Source organism: Athene noctua, chromosome 3 (assembly GCF_965140245.1).
Source record: "Athene noctua chromosome 3, bAthNoc1.hap1.1, whole genome shotgun sequence".
NCBI classification, from domain to species: domain Eukaryota; kingdom Metazoa; phylum Chordata; class Aves; order Strigiformes; family Strigidae; genus Athene; species Athene noctua.
This window is the reverse complement of record NC_134039.1, coordinates 2,694,878-2,713,073: the sequence shown is the minus strand read 5'-3', so window position 1 is coordinate 2,713,073 and position 18,196 is coordinate 2,694,878. Positions and strand designations below refer to the sequence as shown.

At 37.9% G+C, this 18,196-nt stretch overlaps 1 protein-coding gene across 2 annotated transcripts in view; it reads right to left on the bottom strand.

The window, feature by feature from the left end:
• ATXN10 (ataxin 10) overlaps window positions 1–18,196 on the bottom strand; it is a 120,205-nt gene that overhangs the window by 62,725 nt on the left and 39,284 nt on the right. For both annotated transcript variants that reach the window (XR_012633272.1, XM_074901192.1), the window contains exons 6-9: window positions 15,193–15,273; window positions 9,240–9,405; window positions 4,110–4,218; window positions 691–857 (exon numbers count right to left, since the gene is read on the bottom strand). Coding sequence is in view for 1 of the 2 variants with exons in the window: in XM_074901192.1 (XP_074757293.1) it covers window positions 691–857; window positions 4,110–4,218; window positions 9,240–9,405; window positions 15,193–15,273 (523 nt within the window). In the remaining variant the exon portion in view is untranslated. The remainder of the gene's footprint in view (window positions 1–690; window positions 858–4,109; window positions 4,219–9,239; window positions 9,406–15,192; window positions 15,274–18,196) is intronic.

Below are 18,196 nucleotides of genomic sequence, written 5' to 3'. Positions count from 1 at the left end.
TAAAAATTGCTTGCTTGAGAGTGGGTGAAAATTTTGATTCAAATTAATAAAGAAAGAAAAACAATCCCAAATTTCCTTGTTCAATAACTAATATCAGTAACAAAGGCTACTCAAGACCATTTCCTTCCAGGACAAGGCTGCTGTAAGGTATGACACCTCTATGAGGAAAGGAAGATACAGAAGTCAGAGGGTTTCTCTATAACAAGGAAGAGCTAGAGAAACAGAAACCTTTCACCAAGCTGAGGCTACTGAGATTTGATGGAAGCAGACCTACATTTTTAATAAAAAACTTTAGGGAAGGGGTGGCAAAGGGGAAAAAGCATTAGAGACTAATTCAAAGATTTAAAATTAAGTTCATGCAACAATTCTCATCCATTTCTTCAAAGCAAAGTTGAGGTTTAGTCTCAGATATTTTCTTTTCAAAGAAAGTGCAGAAATGAATACAGTAAAGGAGTTAGGCACTGCCTTGAATTCTATATGACTGAAGTAGAAGGTAGACAGACACACATCACATTGTTATTAAAAGTTAGCATACCTGTGATAATAATTCAAAAACGCTAAAAATGAAAAAAAAAATATCTCCTTTACATGACCAATTTTAATCTCTATTTACAGGTCAACAGTATATTGTTCTCAGTAAAATCACAGTCAGGTATGTCAGAGTTCTGCCAGAAAAATGTATAAACTTACCTTGTCTTGGTTTTTCTTATTTTTGTAACACAAATTTCCAATCAAACGAATGAGATGAGATTTAAAACCCACAGCTGGATGCGAAATTTCTTCTTGCCCTGTCATATGTGTGGCAGTGAAAATATTTACAGCCTGTTTCCCAGCAAGATGAGTTAATCTCAGAGTATCTACAGAAAACAAGAATATTTTAATTACTACATGAAAATTAGTATCACTTTACACAGAGCTCTACTACTCTTAGGTTAAAAGTTAATCAATATAATTTCAGATATTCAGCAATATGTCAAAAGAACTTTGAAAGTTTCCTTAATTTCTTAATTTGTCCTAGTATAACCATAAAAGGCCATGGCAGAAGGTATTTGTGTGTCCTTTTTACACACTTACATAGTTCAGACATGAAGTCTGAAGGCTGGTGCCATCAGTCTCTACTTGAAGAGTCAGAATTTGTAGGCTGTTGATGACTCTGGCACCGTAAATATACTGCTAAAACCAAGTTTTTTAGAAAACTTCCTTTATTTTCAACTTGTCACAGCAATACATACTAATCACAGAATTACTTTTTCCTCTCTGCTCCAGTCTGTTCCTAACCCTGGAGTATAAGAAAAGATTTTGAGTACATCTAGCACCTTGACACATCTTTACAAATCTTTCAGTGCCCTAACCTTGTCAGCTAAGAAATACTAATGTTCCTATATGGTAAATGCTAGTTTACAGCAACTAGGATTTTTTTTTTCTTCAATGCTCCAGAGAGGAATCGGGGAGAAGAGAAACTAAAATCTGTGAAAACAACATTCCACAAAGAGACCACACCTAAAAGAGAAGTTGAAATCATGTGAACACCTGAGAGCTCACAGAGCTGAGAAGTCAATTCACTAAAGGCTGTGCCTATATTTAAAAATTAACAAGTATTTCTCCTCTAAGCAACCTGCAATACTAATAAATGCCCAGGCATGCCATTGTCCCCCAGAAGCTTCATGCAACTTAAGATGGAACAGTAAAAACATAGCAAAAATCAGGTTATAGCACATATAGCACAGGTTATATAAGCCCTCCTGCTGAAAATATGACATCATCCGTAGTGGAATGGGCACTAGATTTCCTGGATTTCAATCAGAAGAAACTACATAAGTCCTCATATTATAGTTTCACTCCCAGATGATACAGGAGAAGAAAAAAATCTCCTGTGCTGATAAAGAGGTAACTACATGTTTGGTAGGGGTTTTTTTTTTTAATATGAAACTATTAACTATTATATTTTAAAATATGAAACTATTTAACTAGGGCCTAGAAGCCTCCCGTATGACAGCTACCACTTCTTTTTGTTCATACTTTGAACTAGGAAAAAAAATCAATCAATCTCCTGACTAACCCTAAAAACCATACATTCATAAAAATCAGCAGTGTCTCATATCCTTCTCGTGGCATTCCACTTTGTGTGCTTCCTTGCCTTACAGTCTTTGTATTTTCCCCCACAGAAACACCTAAGAGGGAATTCTATGGTCTTCCCAAACCTTCTGCCTGCCCTTAAGAGAGACCCCTGAACAAGAGGATTAAAAACAAAAAACAAACCCAAAAATCCTTCAAAAAAGTAAATAAAACTCTTCAAATTTTATTGCTGTGCAGACAAGAAATGCAACGAGCAGTGCACCTACCTGGAAGGGGAAGCACAGGAAAAGGTGGAAGGAAAGCAGGCACCTTCCATGCACGGTGCCAACCCAGAGAGAGGAGTGCTCCCCTCAAACGCTGCACGTCGACACAACACAGCAACTGCTCCTGGGATGTCCCCCGTGCTCTCAACTAAAGGACACCTCAGCCTGCCGTTCCCTCATCATCCCAAAGAGCAATTCTTCCAAAACACCCTTCAGCCCAAAAGATCCTTTCCCTCCCTGGTGATATTTCCCAAACACTGTGCAATCGAGCTGTTAACAGTGCTAAAGATATTATTAACACTTAGAGAATTACTCTCTAACTTAATCTAACAACTACTGAAAATAGCAAGACACACTCCTTAGTTGATACTTAAAATCTGAATGATCTTTTTTTTCAGATCCTTCAATCAATCTTTCAGTAATTTCCAACAGGAAATTTCAGTTTGTATCATGAGAACTACCTCATCAAAAGATCTATTAGATAAAAACCTTTCACACTATCCTTATTCTTCTGGTCTTCAGAACTGAATATGGAAGATGATACATCAATACAGTTTTTCCATCCTTTTTGCTAATCCAGGATTAAAGGAGTCTTGTAGCCAAAAGCTAGTCTTCAAGAGAAACTATATGTGTTGATAAATTCCTGTTGGCTGAGGGCATGTGGGAAATATGTAGGATGCACATGGTAGCAATGTTTTAGCCTGGAGACCACTGTGGAGAAAAGTCAGCCTGGGCACAGCTAGGGAAGGGAGGGCTGGCCTATAAACTGCTCAGCTTAACTGATCTGCAGCTCCTTGAAATTCTCGTTTAAGCTGAAAGACTGACACAAGCATTCAGATGACACAATGCGTAACTTTGAGTTTCCTCAAAACACATACACATGCACAAAACACATCATCTTGTTAGTCATCTTACTGTAAGCAATAAAACTGTGAACCTGTCACCAAAAATAGAGATTGGGATATTTTTCAGTCTTTGGGGTAGGTTTTTTGTTTGGGTTTTTTCCTTTGGTTTGGGTTGGTTTGTTTGTTTTACAGCAAGGACCTTCTAAATATCTCAAAATAGTAACAATTAACAGCTGTTTCACCCGTTTTCTTTCTAGTCTAAATATTGTATATTTCTCTTTAAAATCCATAAACTTGCACAATTTTCTCAGAAAACAGTGGCATATACCAGTCTCAGAAAGTACTAAGATTTAGGAAGGCACAAGTCAGTACACATATACCTCCTTCCTCCCTGAGTATGCAGGGTCCCTCTGAACCATCCTGGCTTCATTTTCTTTGTGTACAGCACTTTGCTTGCTGTTTCTTAGCTCCTTTCAAACTGACCTTTCAAAGCCAATGCATTTGGTTACAAACATTCAACCTACCTACTTTGAGTTTTCAGGAATTTGGGAAGCAGAAGGGAATAAGCATGGAAAAGTCCTTTTTCTGCTTCTTGAGGAAATTCCTCCACACACATTCAGGCAGTGGAAGAACACAGGAGGCAGCTGTCCTTTGCCCAACTCTTCCTGTATAAAGAGCGCATTGCTGACGGTTGAATCAAGGCTCTGTTGGGTAATAGGGGCCAACAGAGCACGCAGAGAAGGAGAAAAATTCCAGGAACAAGTCAAATATTCGAAAACGTAGATTAATTCAATCTTCCTATTTATTTATTTTATTAAAAGGTCAGAATGATAATTATCACCAGTTGTGAAAAACATGTTTTCATTCAGAGCAACATGATTTGGAGCAATCCAACGGTTAATAAACCTTGTGGCTTTTCACTCACCTATGGCTGTTTCAAGCAAACCAGGCAAAGCCTGTAGACCTTCTAGCTGTCCGTTGTTTGAAGTCATTTCACAAAGAACGTCAAGAAGACGAATTGTAACCAATGCTTCCTGTAAATGAAAATTACATTTCTGAAAATGGCTTATGAAGGATACCATCAGAACATAAAAATGATGATTTAAACAGAGGACACGAGCTCTCAGCACTCAGGTTCTTTGCAGGTCTTCTAAACCGCCAAGAATAAATTTATATAAACGAGGACATCTTTTTACAGTAACAATAATGTATTACACTGCAATAATTTCTTTTCTGCAGTCAGTGTTATACGTGCCCTGAAAAATCATGGGGAAACCAAAACAGAGCCATAAGGGATAAAATTTTAACAAAAACACAGTAGCTTCCAAAAGCAGAAATGCAGAAAATTACTAGCTGAGAAAATTATTTCTGTATAAATGTTTTCTTTGAGTTTATTCAGTAGGAGTGTCCCACTTTAAAGACACAAACACCGCCTGCAAGACACCAATTTGTTATCCGCAGGAATTCTGTAAAGTTCTGTGGTCAAATGAACTTTGGCTGCGAGAATTTACATTATTCTTGGGTAAATAGGATTGGGATCATAGATGCAGCATTTTGGTTAGGTATGAGACACACAATTTTATTTGCATATTATTTATTCAGCCAGAGGACTATTTTTTCCTCACAGACTATGTTGATGCATGCTTCTAATGACAATCCAGCACTTCCAGAAACTACCTTAGGAGTGCACAGCATAATGTGGAACACCACATATTGCTCAAGAACCAGACTCTGACTGCAGGACGATTCCACACAAGGTGTGGTACGTAAACTGTTAGTAGCCTTGAAAAGGCTTAGACGTAGGTCACAGGAACTATTCTTACCTTGTCTCTTTGTCCTGGACCAAACGTTTACTTACCAACAGTAAAATTATTTTTGAACCTGTATAATCAACATAACGTAACTGAAATCATCAACAGTAATGTTCAGTAATTAAGTACTATGATTATATCCATTCCTTGTTGCTTCCTACGCTCCTTGAAGACAACAAATTGTTATAGGGTCCTAAAGCTGTATTTAAATTTTTTGCCCCCCTCACATAAGTGTAGGAAGGTGCAGGTATTGCCCTAAGTTATTCAATACATTGCTTCCAAGAGCAGAAAACCTGCCTCTGAATACATTGGTCACTGTCCTGCTATAAAGTAAGAATGCCCCAGCTGTAGTTCAGAGACAGTAGGCAGGTATTTACAATTTTTAAGCCATTTTCCATTGTTACAAGACAGTAGCTTAACCAAAAGCCTCTTTGCCTCGTATGTTTAACACTTACCTTTGCACAAGGCAGTGTTACAGGCTTTACAACTGTAAAGCAAACAAATATCAACAGGCAACTATAAATCACAGCAGGAGGGTACAACAGCCCTTGCTGCCTGTGCACCCCATTACTCACAGACATAACAGAAGCTCTGTAGCAGCAGATACTAAGAGTTGTGGCTTTTCCTTTCTCAGGCTTATCCTTTTTCACCCATTCCCCTCCCTTTTTTTTTTTTCACTGCCCTCTACATATTTCTTCCCAAGGCTTTACACCACCATCTCTCCCTTTCTCTTATCCTACCAGCTGGCTTAGTTCAGCAGCTGTTCCACCTAGATTTGTGAAGAGGAACAGGTTACTTAAAAAGCACACACACACCCCCCAGATTCTGATCTACATTCACAACTCGATACTTTAAAAAAAACCTATTTAAACATCTCTGGTTAGGTTCCACCCCCCTGCCCCAACTTCCCAATTTTTACTTTTTTTTCCACCCTCCACCTGTACAGAAGGCAATAAAGCAAAATACTTCAAGTTCAACAGTAAAATGCTGTTCAAACCCCAAAATATTTTGAAGTCTGACAGCCATCTTGATGTGGATATAATCTGAAAAGTAAATAAGGAAATAATCAAAGAGTTTTTAAATAAACGTATTTCAAGAGAGACTCAGAAAAGATGTTCTTTATAAAGACATGAAATAAGAATTTAAAATCCAGGGAAGGGTTTTATTTTGCAAGTATGGTTGAAAGTTAGTGAAAGCAAACTGATGCTGAACTCAAGCTTATAATGGAAAAGCTATTTTAAACATTGGTTTAAGCACTGCAGAAGCATATGATTAGCTTTTCATTGGTTTAAGATGGAAGCTGCAAGACCTGAGGTTCCTTAGGGAAAAAAGACAGCGTCTACATATAATAAATTAAACACTGGATGGGACACCCAGACAACATTTTGGGAGTCAGGCCAGTTCAAGGACTGTTCCCAAAAGACAGTTTTCAAATGTGGCCTCGCAGTTTTGGAGGCTGAGGCAGCTTACTAGTACAGACACAGCCTGACCAAGGCACTTGGCTTCAGGGCCACAGGAAAGTCCAGGCCGAGTTTAGTTTAATATCACAGATGCCACCTAAAGCGTTTTTAATGACAGACTCTACATACACAATTGCATTTTTTTTCAGTTAAGTTCAACTGTTATGCAAAGACTAAAATATTTATATCATCAAGGAGAAATCTGGTGCAATTTTTGATCATTTCTAGAAAGAAAAGAAACAGTTTTATGAATTTTAGCTGCAATTTCTCTTCTCCCATTGCCAGCATATGTTATGAATAAATGTTTACACACAATATGCACATACACACATTTTTTTAAACTATTCTTGTCATTGCACTCCATTTATTCAGCTATTATGACTTATATTTTGTGCTCATTAAACGATCCACATTTCCCACCAAATAGCGATACTTATCATATATCAGGTTTATGTGAGAGAAGAATAAAAAGTCAGTATCAAGCAGGGCAAGTTATACAGTAATATCCTCAATACTGCTGTCCCAGCACCTTCAAGTTGGACAGAGACCTCCTTCTGCTAGGCGCATACAAATGGTTTTTTCCAAGAACTGAAACCACAGAATACTTGGAAAGTAACCACACAGGATAAATAAAAAAAAAAAAAAATAAATAAAAAAAATAGAAAGAGGGGGGCAGGGGGAAGACAAAAAGAAAGCAACAGAGAGACAAGGCAGAGGGGAGATGGAATTGTCTCAGCATACATCCTCTTACTGCCAAGCTGATACCTTTTCCAGAAGTAGTCAATTAAGTTTTCTAACTTAACAGACTAAGCAGTTGCATGGAAGGGGGGAAAGCTGTGCTTCTCAGACAGATAAGAAGAGATTGCTGTGTAGTTGGTTCTTTAACGCATCCAACTATCATCTCCTCAAAGTGATTTTTGATATCTTTTTGTAACACTTCTCAACATACATTTAAAATTCCTGTGTCTATTTAAATGGAAAAAAAATAATCAGCAAATAGAACACTGTATAACATCATATAAAAGTGTTTAAAGATCACTTTTTTCACTTTGATAGTAAATTTGTTGTGACAGCTGTTCTCAAGAGTTTCTACAAATGAAGCTATTACATGTTAATTTTATTTTAATAATAAAATGCTTCTGACTACACCCATAATGGGTAACAATATCAACATACTGTTGTGGTCACTAGGCAAGACAGAAGATGTGACTTTTTTTTAAAATTTATTTTTAAATATCTTATTAAGAAAACATATTACTGACTTCTGAAAATAAGCATGACTAATCAGTGAGAATGAGTGATTAACTAATTCTACATTTAACTAAACCATTTCTCAGACTTTTAGTTTTCTTTTTTTGAAAAAAAAACAAAAAAAGAACTAAAGAACTCACCCCTACATCAGCTGAAAACCAAGAAAACTTTATCTTTGCAAGATGGATCAAGAACTGAGACCCGTAAGACCTGGCACTGCCTGCTCACAAGACCTAAGAGGTGACCTAAGAGAGCCCAAATACGGTCACTGCAAGTTATGGTGCAAGTTGCTTTCTGTGTTTCCAAAGGTGGTGTTAGATCCTCAAGCAGCTTGTTGGAAGTAAGGGAGGGGGGGGGTGGGGGTGGAAAAAGAGAACACCAGACTATTTGAAAAGACCTCTGCCCTTAGATGGCCTAAACCTCCCTACGGCACTATATGGTGTGGCAAGTAGTCAGCAACTCTTTTCATAAGGAGGAAATAAAAGAAGGCCATGCAGGACTCAGCTCTGCATCAGAGGTTCCCAAAGTGCAATCCACAAACCATCTGTGACCCATAAAAGCCTTCCTATTTAGCTTGCAGAGGGACTTCATTGTGGCCATCCTCAACAGAACCAGTTCATTAAGTCTGAAGCAATAACAGATTTCTTTCAAGTGGACTTGGGGTTGGGGCAAGTGTCCGGGTGCTCAGGAGACAGGAGCTGTCTGCCACGAAGAGCCCAGCAAGCTCTGCAACTTGATGCTGTGGACACCAGCTGGCCCCAGGAGCGCCGCCCCGTCAGAGCCACGAGAGCCCCAAAATCACTGGGAAATGGGGGAGACTCAGTAAGCCAAGCCCTGGCTTGCAGGGAGGATCACTGTACGTTTCGGACAGGTCCCCTCCACTAAGCCTATCACACACCCCCACAGCTCTCCATGACCAGAACTCGATGTCCCAGGTCCCAGTCAGATCAGGAACACCCACCCTTCAAGCAGCAAAATGTATTTTCAAAGATCTAGGATTTGGGGCCTAAATGATATAATCATTATCAAGTTATAATCAGTTATTTAATTTTTTTTTAAGAAAAACCTAATATCTACTTTAGTGCTGCTAGAAAGAAAGAGCATTTACTCCATTTTTACCCCACTTTTTAAGAGGAAAAAAAAAGAGACTCTGCTTCCCACCTATAAATAAAATAAATATTTTGTTTTGATTTATATTTGAATAAAATATCACTCGCAACCCAAATAAATTATAGACATGATCCTTAGGACAAACATAATAAAACATCCAAACATGTAAAATTTTGAACATTTTTTAAATTTTGAGATTTTTAATGATGTGGGAGATTTATTTCTATCTCAAAGTACCATATTCTTTGTCATCCTGGAATTAAAAGGAAAATTGGGCTGCTGTCTTATAGATTCTACCGTGAATTCTGCTGCTGCTTTCCCAATAAAAACTGGGAATGTACACAGGTGCCACTTGGGTAACAGTGGCAATAAAGACTCACCACTTCAGATTCTAGCAGTATAATGTTTTTTCATCGGTCATACCTCATCTTCTGCATCTGCTGCAGAAGTTAACTTGAGCACAGCTTCACATTTCTCTTGGAAACAGCCTGCAAGGAAGTCAGCATGTTTTATGAACACATTCATTTCTTCACTGGTAACTGGGTTCTTCTCACTTAATTTTGCCATCATCAGCTCTAACAAAGTAACTCTAGAATCAGAAAAAAAACTTGTTAATCAAATTCACTAAGCCATATAGAATTAACAGCAGAGTAAGCAGATACAGTTGTTAAAAATGGTACAAATTAGCATGTTAGTAACAGAGCTGATTTTTAAAAATTGAGAAGCCTTACGAACACTGGCAATCGGTTCCAGTTCGCTGCTTTATTACTGCACACCGTTAATTTAATTCATTATTCAATTAATACAATCTGGCCAGACAGTCAAGTCAATATTTTTCTCAAGTCTATTTCAATTTCTAATTTCTTACGTCCTAACACAACATTACTGTGACTGCATATTCCCTGTGCCTAGAATTTCCACCAGAACAGCTCTTAAAAGCTGTTGTTAAATTCAGCAAAATAAACACAGGCTATTTGACAGCTTCCGTTTGAAAACAGCAGCTTTTCACAGCCCTTGCCTTGCACACAGTCTTTCACTAATTCTCCTTCCCAAGCCCAAAGTAATTCTGAGCAGAAACGGGGAAATAAAAATTGATACACACACTCAGTTCTTTACAGCTGTTTTATAATTGCCACTAGATGGACTAGAGTAAATCCAAGTTAATTACTCATATGCCCACTAAGAGTTACTCAGTGTATTAAACCAGTGAGTAAGTGGATACATAACGAAGCTGCTCTATAAAATGTACTTGGGTCATTTATTTTAACAGGTTTAATGTCATTTTATTTCCAATATCCCTTCATGCTGTTAGGGCAAACTGGGAGCATTTTGTGGAAGCAGGACTTTAACGTGGCAGAGGCCCTCCTACAGCTTCCCCGTTCAACTCCAGCGCAGAGGAGCACATGGGTTAGTGAAGTCCCACTGTAATTCTCTCAACCTGAAAGAGCCCTATTTATTGAATGAATTCAAGAGCAGGCTCAGGGTTTTCTTTCACTAAAATATTTGCAATTCAGATGGAAGGACTGACATTTAAAACATGTGGAATAGTTCAAATGCTTTTTCTCTTTTTTTTTTTTTCCTTTTTTTTTTTTTTTTTAAATTTACCGAGCAGGTTGTCACAAGGGGAAGAGAAATGTCTTTTTCTGTGGAAAAAGCATGGTCACTGCTTTATTAACCTCCAAGAACCCACCCCTATTAATCACGTAACAGCTACTCAGTTCTTGCTAAACTCAACCCTCAGTGTCATTAATACAGCCGCATTAAACAATTACCTGAATGAGGACAAAAAGCTTTTTCAACACAGTAGCACAGAAATACTGTTTGGGAGAGGGTGGACTCCAGACAGAAAGCTGTCAAACACCCGTACCCTCTCTCACAGGCTTCGCTGACGTGGGTGACGCAGCAGTGACACACAACACTCGGGCTGTTTGCTCTGCAGGTTACAGCTGAGTACCACACACTTGCCCATCGACAACCTACCGGAGTCCACTTACCCAACATCCTTACGTGAGCGGAGGCTTTCAGATCTGGCACACTATACAAAAATCTACTTAAGTGCACAGATATGTCATTCATCCCCAAAGACAGGGCTGGATTTGACATGCCAGTTTTTAGCAAGTTTAGAGCCTTTCAAGCACACACTCAGCTAAGAAAACAGGCTGCTCACAGACTTTACAATTACAGGAATTATTCCAGTAAAATGCTACCTCCCGCATAACAGAATTCTAGTCAGCTATTGTTGCACCAATAATCCAAAGAATACATGTTTAAAAACACCAAGCAATCCTTTTGTAAAGAAGCTGGAGGGTCACCCCGTACTTCCAAAAACGATTAGTGAGATGAAACTGTTGCCAATAGGGAAATTTTCTGCATTACTCCTCCTGTTGCATATAATCAGGTGCCCTTACAGACAACCATAATCCTTCCAGAGAAATAGGAGTGGCATTAAAACACCACCTGTATGTACTTTCTTTTAAAATTTTCTGTTCTCTTTAGGTATTCGTGTCAAAAATGTTCTCCTGAGTTTTCTTCCAGGCGCAGTCATTCAGGACATGCCCATCTTTCGCCTGAATTTCAAGCAAGTCTTGCCATTCAGCCAACAATTTCCTGAGAGCAACACTTTTTGTTCTGGGGCAAGTTCCCTTACATTCCTTTCTTCTATTGTTTCTCTCAGTTTTCTTCCAAGACTCACCCGGATTTTTCCAAGTTAGTTCTCCCACACAATGCAATCTGCTCATTTCTTTTAAACAATCTCACAGCTCTTCAGCCTTTCAGAGGAGAGAATTTGTTCCTATTTGTTTGCCTATAGCTAAATACAACAGATATGACGACCAGGTTTAGCATGTCTCAACGTGAATTTTTGTAACACTCAGTTCAATATCTGAAACACAATTTTATATTTTATATTTATTATTATATTTCTACTTGGAAATGATCATGCTGTGTCATCTTCCATTTCTTTAGGCACCACTTAGAAAGACTTTTTGTCAATCTGTTGCTTTTTTTTCCCCCCCCTAGCCAAATTTAAACAATTTCTTCCTGAAGCTGACCAAATTGGCAAGAACTCAGAACAACTACTACAAAATATTTGCTATCATCAGTAAAACACATTACTCTCTCCTATAGTCTGCAAATAAACCACAGCTTTAAAAGGCAATTTATATCTGATAGCTCATTATTACAAACTAAAGTGAAGCCTAGCTGAGCCTGTCTAAAAATAGTATTGTAAAATTCTATCAATTTTATTATTGCCAAATAATTTTTTGTATCAAGCGTGCTTGGTTCATAACCTCTTAGCAAGTGCCAGACACCTGGGACGTTCTTCCTCTGCAACTGAGACTTCTCTTTCCTAAAACACTTCACTGTCAGCAATTGTTTGATGAGACAAATTAGGTCCTTCCTCAAAACTTTCAATTATTGCCTCTTCGAACAATACCTGCAAGCATCCTATTGAATGAAAATTGGTAAATTTGCGAAGGACTACAAAGCAACACTACCTTCAGCTAGTCTGTTTCTGCGAGCATTACCAAGAACAAAAACCCACCACAGCATAAGCAAGAAGTGGTGCCACTGATACTACTTGAGTGTCCATTTCCAGGCTGCAACATTCACTGAGAACACTTCACAAGAAATAACACAAAATTCACAACTAAAGATGTAAGTAGTTGAGCATCTTAAAAACGCCTGGAGCTATTCACTTGCTATTCAGTTGCGGGTTTTTTGCTGTTCATTACAAGACCCCTTCTTAAAAGGGACAACAACACAGATGTACTCATTTTGAAGATTTTTACAACATAATTAGGACTATCAAGGCATTAACTTACACTGTCCACGCTCAAGGCTAACTTGGATTAAAGCAAAGCAAGCTTCTTCTAAATACTTCTACCAAATATTTGCACACACGTGCAGGGAAATCTCAAATCTGGCAAAGAATTCAAGAATCTACAATCTTTTGGCTCAATACCATAGCCGTATGTTTCTGCAAGAATCACTTGCAGAGAAACAGCAGGCACTGTCACATCATCATACATTTTTCTAAGCCAGGATACCATTAAAAAACCTGATCGTATCATCACAGTATTTATTTCAGGCCATTTGCAAACTCAGACATGCAACCAAAGTGCTTAAATTTGTTTGGAAACGCAAGAGAAAGGTGTCCAGAAGTCAGGAATTTTATTTTAATTGAAAATTCAGATTCCAGATCCGCTTCTACAACAAGAACTACTTCATGGCACGCACCGTGGCCACTGTATCACAAATGCACTAGATTTCAATTACAGGAAATACTTTGAATAGTGCAAATACTGTGAATAGTGCAAATAACTGCGGTTATGCAACTGCATATACTTTGGTTATCTAAGGCAACTGCCAACTTTAACAGTCACCGCTAGCGTATGTATTCGCAAACTTTCTCAGCACAGTTAATTTTGTTTCAGTAAATACATTTAAAGTAAGTGTATTTAATGTGCATGATAGAGAAGACTGTAACTGAGAGTTACCATATATTCATGAGCCCAAGCTGCTTTCCCCAGACACCTCAATACCACATCTGTCCTTTCTTCATTTATATGACTTAGTCAGCCTTATTGGACACCCAATGCGGCAACTCTTGCGGTGAAAGCTCCTTGTCTCATTTTGAAACAATGAATTCCCTGTGCTTTGGTTTATACGGTTACTTTTTTCTCCAGTTAATGACAGTCAAAATGTTTTTATCTCATTTGGACTTGTCTCCTCATATATCTCAAAAGAATGCATTCTTAAATACGCTAACGTTATACAGGAAGATGCCACGGCACGGTTTTCTTCCATAGCTGATGCAAAAGGACTATTTCTACACCACTTCCATGTTTGACAGTAAATTAAACAGTATCAAATTCGTAATAAACTGCACTGTGATTATGGTTTTGGAAATCTCAATTGAGTTTACTTGATTTGCAGAACTCTTGGGATTGGTAATAAATTTGGTGAATATGCTGTGAGCAGCCATTGCACACACGATCAGCCATATGATGCTGACACCAACAGCCTTGCACTCAAGGCATGGTCCATGCCACAAATCCAGCTGAAACCTCTCTAGAAACTGATTACATCTATTGCTTACAGTACGACTGAACACCCAGGCCTGACTGTCCTCAAGGGCATTACGAAAACATACAAACAGACTGCCATTCATGACATCCCCTCCCAACTAAATCCAGCTCGTTCATTTAAAACACTCTTTCCTGCTAACTGGTTAAGGTGCCCCCACCTCCAGGCACAGTAAGGCCACGGCTCATATTCATTCCCATTTGGTCAGCCTGAATAAATGAAGAAGCCAATATTTCCCTCCTTATCATTCCCATCCTTTTTTTTTCATCCCATCCCTATACATTAATATTGTATCTATGGTTCTCAACCTACCATATACTCTTTCTTTGCCTGACATCCCTTTTGTTTCTTTGTAACCTGTGATCAGACTCTGTATCCCCATTAGTAATAACACTGTGGTTTTAATCACAGCAAAACAAACAGGAAAGAAAAACACTGAGGGACTGCTTTGTTTACTGCTTTCTCTTTCACCTGCAAAAACTATAGGGGCAAGCTGCAGTTTCCCTGAGCAAATGGGGAACAAAGTAGCCATGTTGAATACATAAACAAGACCACAAGATCTTCAAGCAGTTGGAGGAGCTGTAGAATTACAGTACAAGATTTCCCAAAGTCAAATATTCTAACAAAATTATTTTTTATCTTCCCCGATTCTCTATTAAAGCAATTATGAGATTGTCACAACTCTACCAATGGCCAATTCCCATCAATTCAGAACACATTTACTTAAAGGCTTGAAGGAAAACTAGCTAGTTTCTTTCAAGATGAAGATTTGTTGAAGAATTTTATATTTTTAGTAGTGGAAATACTAAAAGATTAAGTAATCATAGGCATCTGAACATCTACAGTTTTTAGTTTCTGCTAATCAGTATTAGACAGACTTCCAACTTTAGTAAAAGCTTCCTTTTAATTTCTTGTTATTGCAACAGAAGTATGAACAGCTGAGGACATTTCAAATACAGCTGTAAAACACTGCAGGGTGTGGTGCTCTTATGAAATCAAGACACAGGCATGAAATCTTGTCTTTTTTTTTTCTTTTTTTTTTTTTTTTTTTGAAGTGTTTCTTTACCGAGTAATGGCGCCAACCTGGATTCTGCAACCCTACATAAATCACTGCCAGTTGTGGCTAAGCTGTAATGTTAACCAACCAATTTAAAACCATTACTGACATAGAAACATGTATTTAGAGATTTTGTGCCAACTATGAAACCACACAGTTTTTCAATCATGTGAACAGGATACTCTATATGGAATGCTAAATACTAAAAGCCACATTGGTTTTTGGGGTTACCTTTCTTGATTGCTCAGTTTGGCATAGAGGGCTTTTACCAACTCTGGACATTTCAGCAAATGGTCTGTAACAATCAAGAACCTAAAAAAAAAAAAAAAGTGTTACTGGTGCTACAAAAAGAGCATCTACATTTACTCCAAATGGCGTTGGTTACTTTTACTTGTAGATGACCGTGTGACATGCGTCTGGTCCTATTTGCTAATTGATACAAATCGTCACAAAATAATTGTGCATTGTTCTGCAGTATTTTTCCTAATGGAGCAATGACCATTTCCCATCAATTCAGCACACTTTCACTCAAATGCTTGAAGGAAAGTTGGTTAGAGTCTTTTGCCAGTTATACAAAAGGCACACCACAATTCAAATCATAAAACACTCATCCAATTGTTTAGGCATCTCAGCAAAAAGCTAAAGTTCAAGCTTGAAAGCTGTTATGCTACTCATCACAACACTGGTTTTAAGCCCATTCAGTCAAAAAATTGCCCAAATAATTTCACTTTTAAAAAAACCTTCTAACAAAGCTTCGAAGTAAATGGAAACTTCTTCGTCAGATGCAAGGCAGCAAAATGTTGTTCTCAACTTAAAAAAAAAAAAAAATACCCTCCCTGTTTAACAGGAGCCTAAGCTGATAACCAACTCTAACTCCTTGCTCTATGAGGCAGGTAGGTAGGGTCAGTCTAGCTTCGTGCTAATACCAGTATTTACACTGATCACCTTCCCAAGCACCATTCACAGCACTCAACAGCAGATGCTAGTCAATTAATTTCAAGCCAGACATGTGCTTTTAGCATTACTGGAAAAAACAAAGTACGTAAAAATATTTTTTTCCTCAAATTACATTCCTAGGAGTACTAGCAGTGTTATATATGCTGCACAGGTATATGCATTTTTTAAGCAGCATGTCTACCTATTAAATACACCAACAGGTCAAATCTCAGAGAATCCTCTGAGCTGATGAACCTACTGAGAAAGAATATCTAAAATAATATGAAAACCAAGCAATTTCAGATTCCTTCTGCCTCCTCCCTACTTTTACACTTTGCTGACAGCCTTTTATTTTGTGTAGCTGTAAATCACTACATAGCTAACAGGAAGATCACATAGAAGGCTTCCAGCTGCAACGAAGTATTTTTTGGACAAATACTTATGGCAATTGGGGATATAGGAGAACAAGAGGTCCAAACAATTAACAGCTATTGTATTTCTAACAGTAACTGTGGACTTAGCCCAGATCTGCTTCAGTTACTGTAAACTAGACATTTTTAAAAGGGGGAGGGAGATGAAAAGCTGGTTTGTGCTGTCCTTTTTTTTACTGATACTTGTACACACACATTCAAGAAAAAAAAAACCAACAGTATAGGCATAGGGAATCATCAATTTAAAATTGGCATTCTGAGCAGTGTAGCATTTAGTCAAGAGTTTCTCAACATAAATTCGAGCCTACAGACTTCCCCAAAGTCAACAGTACAGATGTATTCCAACTGAGCAGCTCAGACTCGGCTGTAACAGAATGGAGCCATCAGCAGTGCAGTCAAGGGGAACACTTCTACAGCTCCTGAACTGACAATTCACAGCACACAAGCCATCCATGGTTAAACATTAGAATGGTAACAACTGACACTATTATTCAGGGACCTGAGCAGAAGCAAAGGCTTTTATCTGGAGCTGCAAGAGAAAAAAAGTGTAATAGGAGTTGTGCAGAACAGGGTACTTAGCCTCGTAACATACAAATTTCAGCTGACAATGAAGTATGGTAAAAGTGCGTTTAAGGAGACAATCTGAAGCCTGATTTTTTCAATTTTGCATTTGGGACTAGGAATTTATATCTTAATTTTTATGATTAACATTATTTTGATGAAATCTTGACTATTTGCCCTGTAGTTAAAAAACAATCCATAATTATCACATGAAGATCCAATGCTACTAGGTACACATTAGTAATTACTACTGCAAAGTGGAAAACCTGCATTTTAAGTCGTTACTTGGGTCTACACTCTTGCATTTATTCACACGTCTTTCACGTCTGGTGGACTAACCTCTACTGCTTGAGGAGCTTGCAGTAATTTAGAATAAAATTTCCCCTTATAAAGGAGCATAGACTTCTGAATACACTTCTTATCCTATTAATTTCACAACATGATGATTTTCGCTTCTGTATTTAAGCATTTATTCATGCTTCACATGAAATTTCTGCCTCTGTACTTAAATTTCTCTTTTTCCTCAACCACTTCCTGCATTACCGTATCATAGAGTACTAGCATATTGTACAAGAGCATCACCAAAAGATAATAGAAGAATTAGTAGTAGAGTAAAACACTTTCAACTCTTGCTACCATGCCCAAAAATTTTGGTGGTAGTTAAGCAAGGATGCAGCAAATTAAATCTAGCATCTTCAGTCCACAGCTCTCCTGTTTTTCATTTGGGGCAGGGGAGAACAACAGAAAAAGTAAGACCATCCACAACCCTAAAATAAAAAAAAAAAGACATTTGGTTTTGGGTTACTGACTGAATATGGCATTTCAGATGCACACAAAAGTCTTTCGTAGGAGATTTAAACTCCCTTTGGGGGCCAACAGTAGAACCACTGGGATAAACTGAGGACCACTGTAATTTAGCAAAGGAAATGGTGAAAATTAAAGTTGTTATGCAAGCGTAACACAGTAACAAATGAACAGTGTTAAATATGCCAATTTTCTTGACTTTTAAAAAATTGTTTGGCTAAAATCCTAAAAAAATCAAGTGCTTACATAGTAGATAAATACAGGAGGAGATGTTCGGAGTTCAAAGACTTTACAATAGCACAAGGGCTGCATTGTACCAAATTGAACTTGAGAAGCAGCCAAGATGAAATGGTATAAACTGCATTTGCGCACAGTATATTCCAAATGACCACTAAGCTTGCTCCAATCAAAGCCGGGTGTAAGCAATCAACTTTATCATCAAATCTCATGCTCCTTATTAAGTTGATTAACTTGATTTGATCCCATTAGCAAGTTTAGAGAAC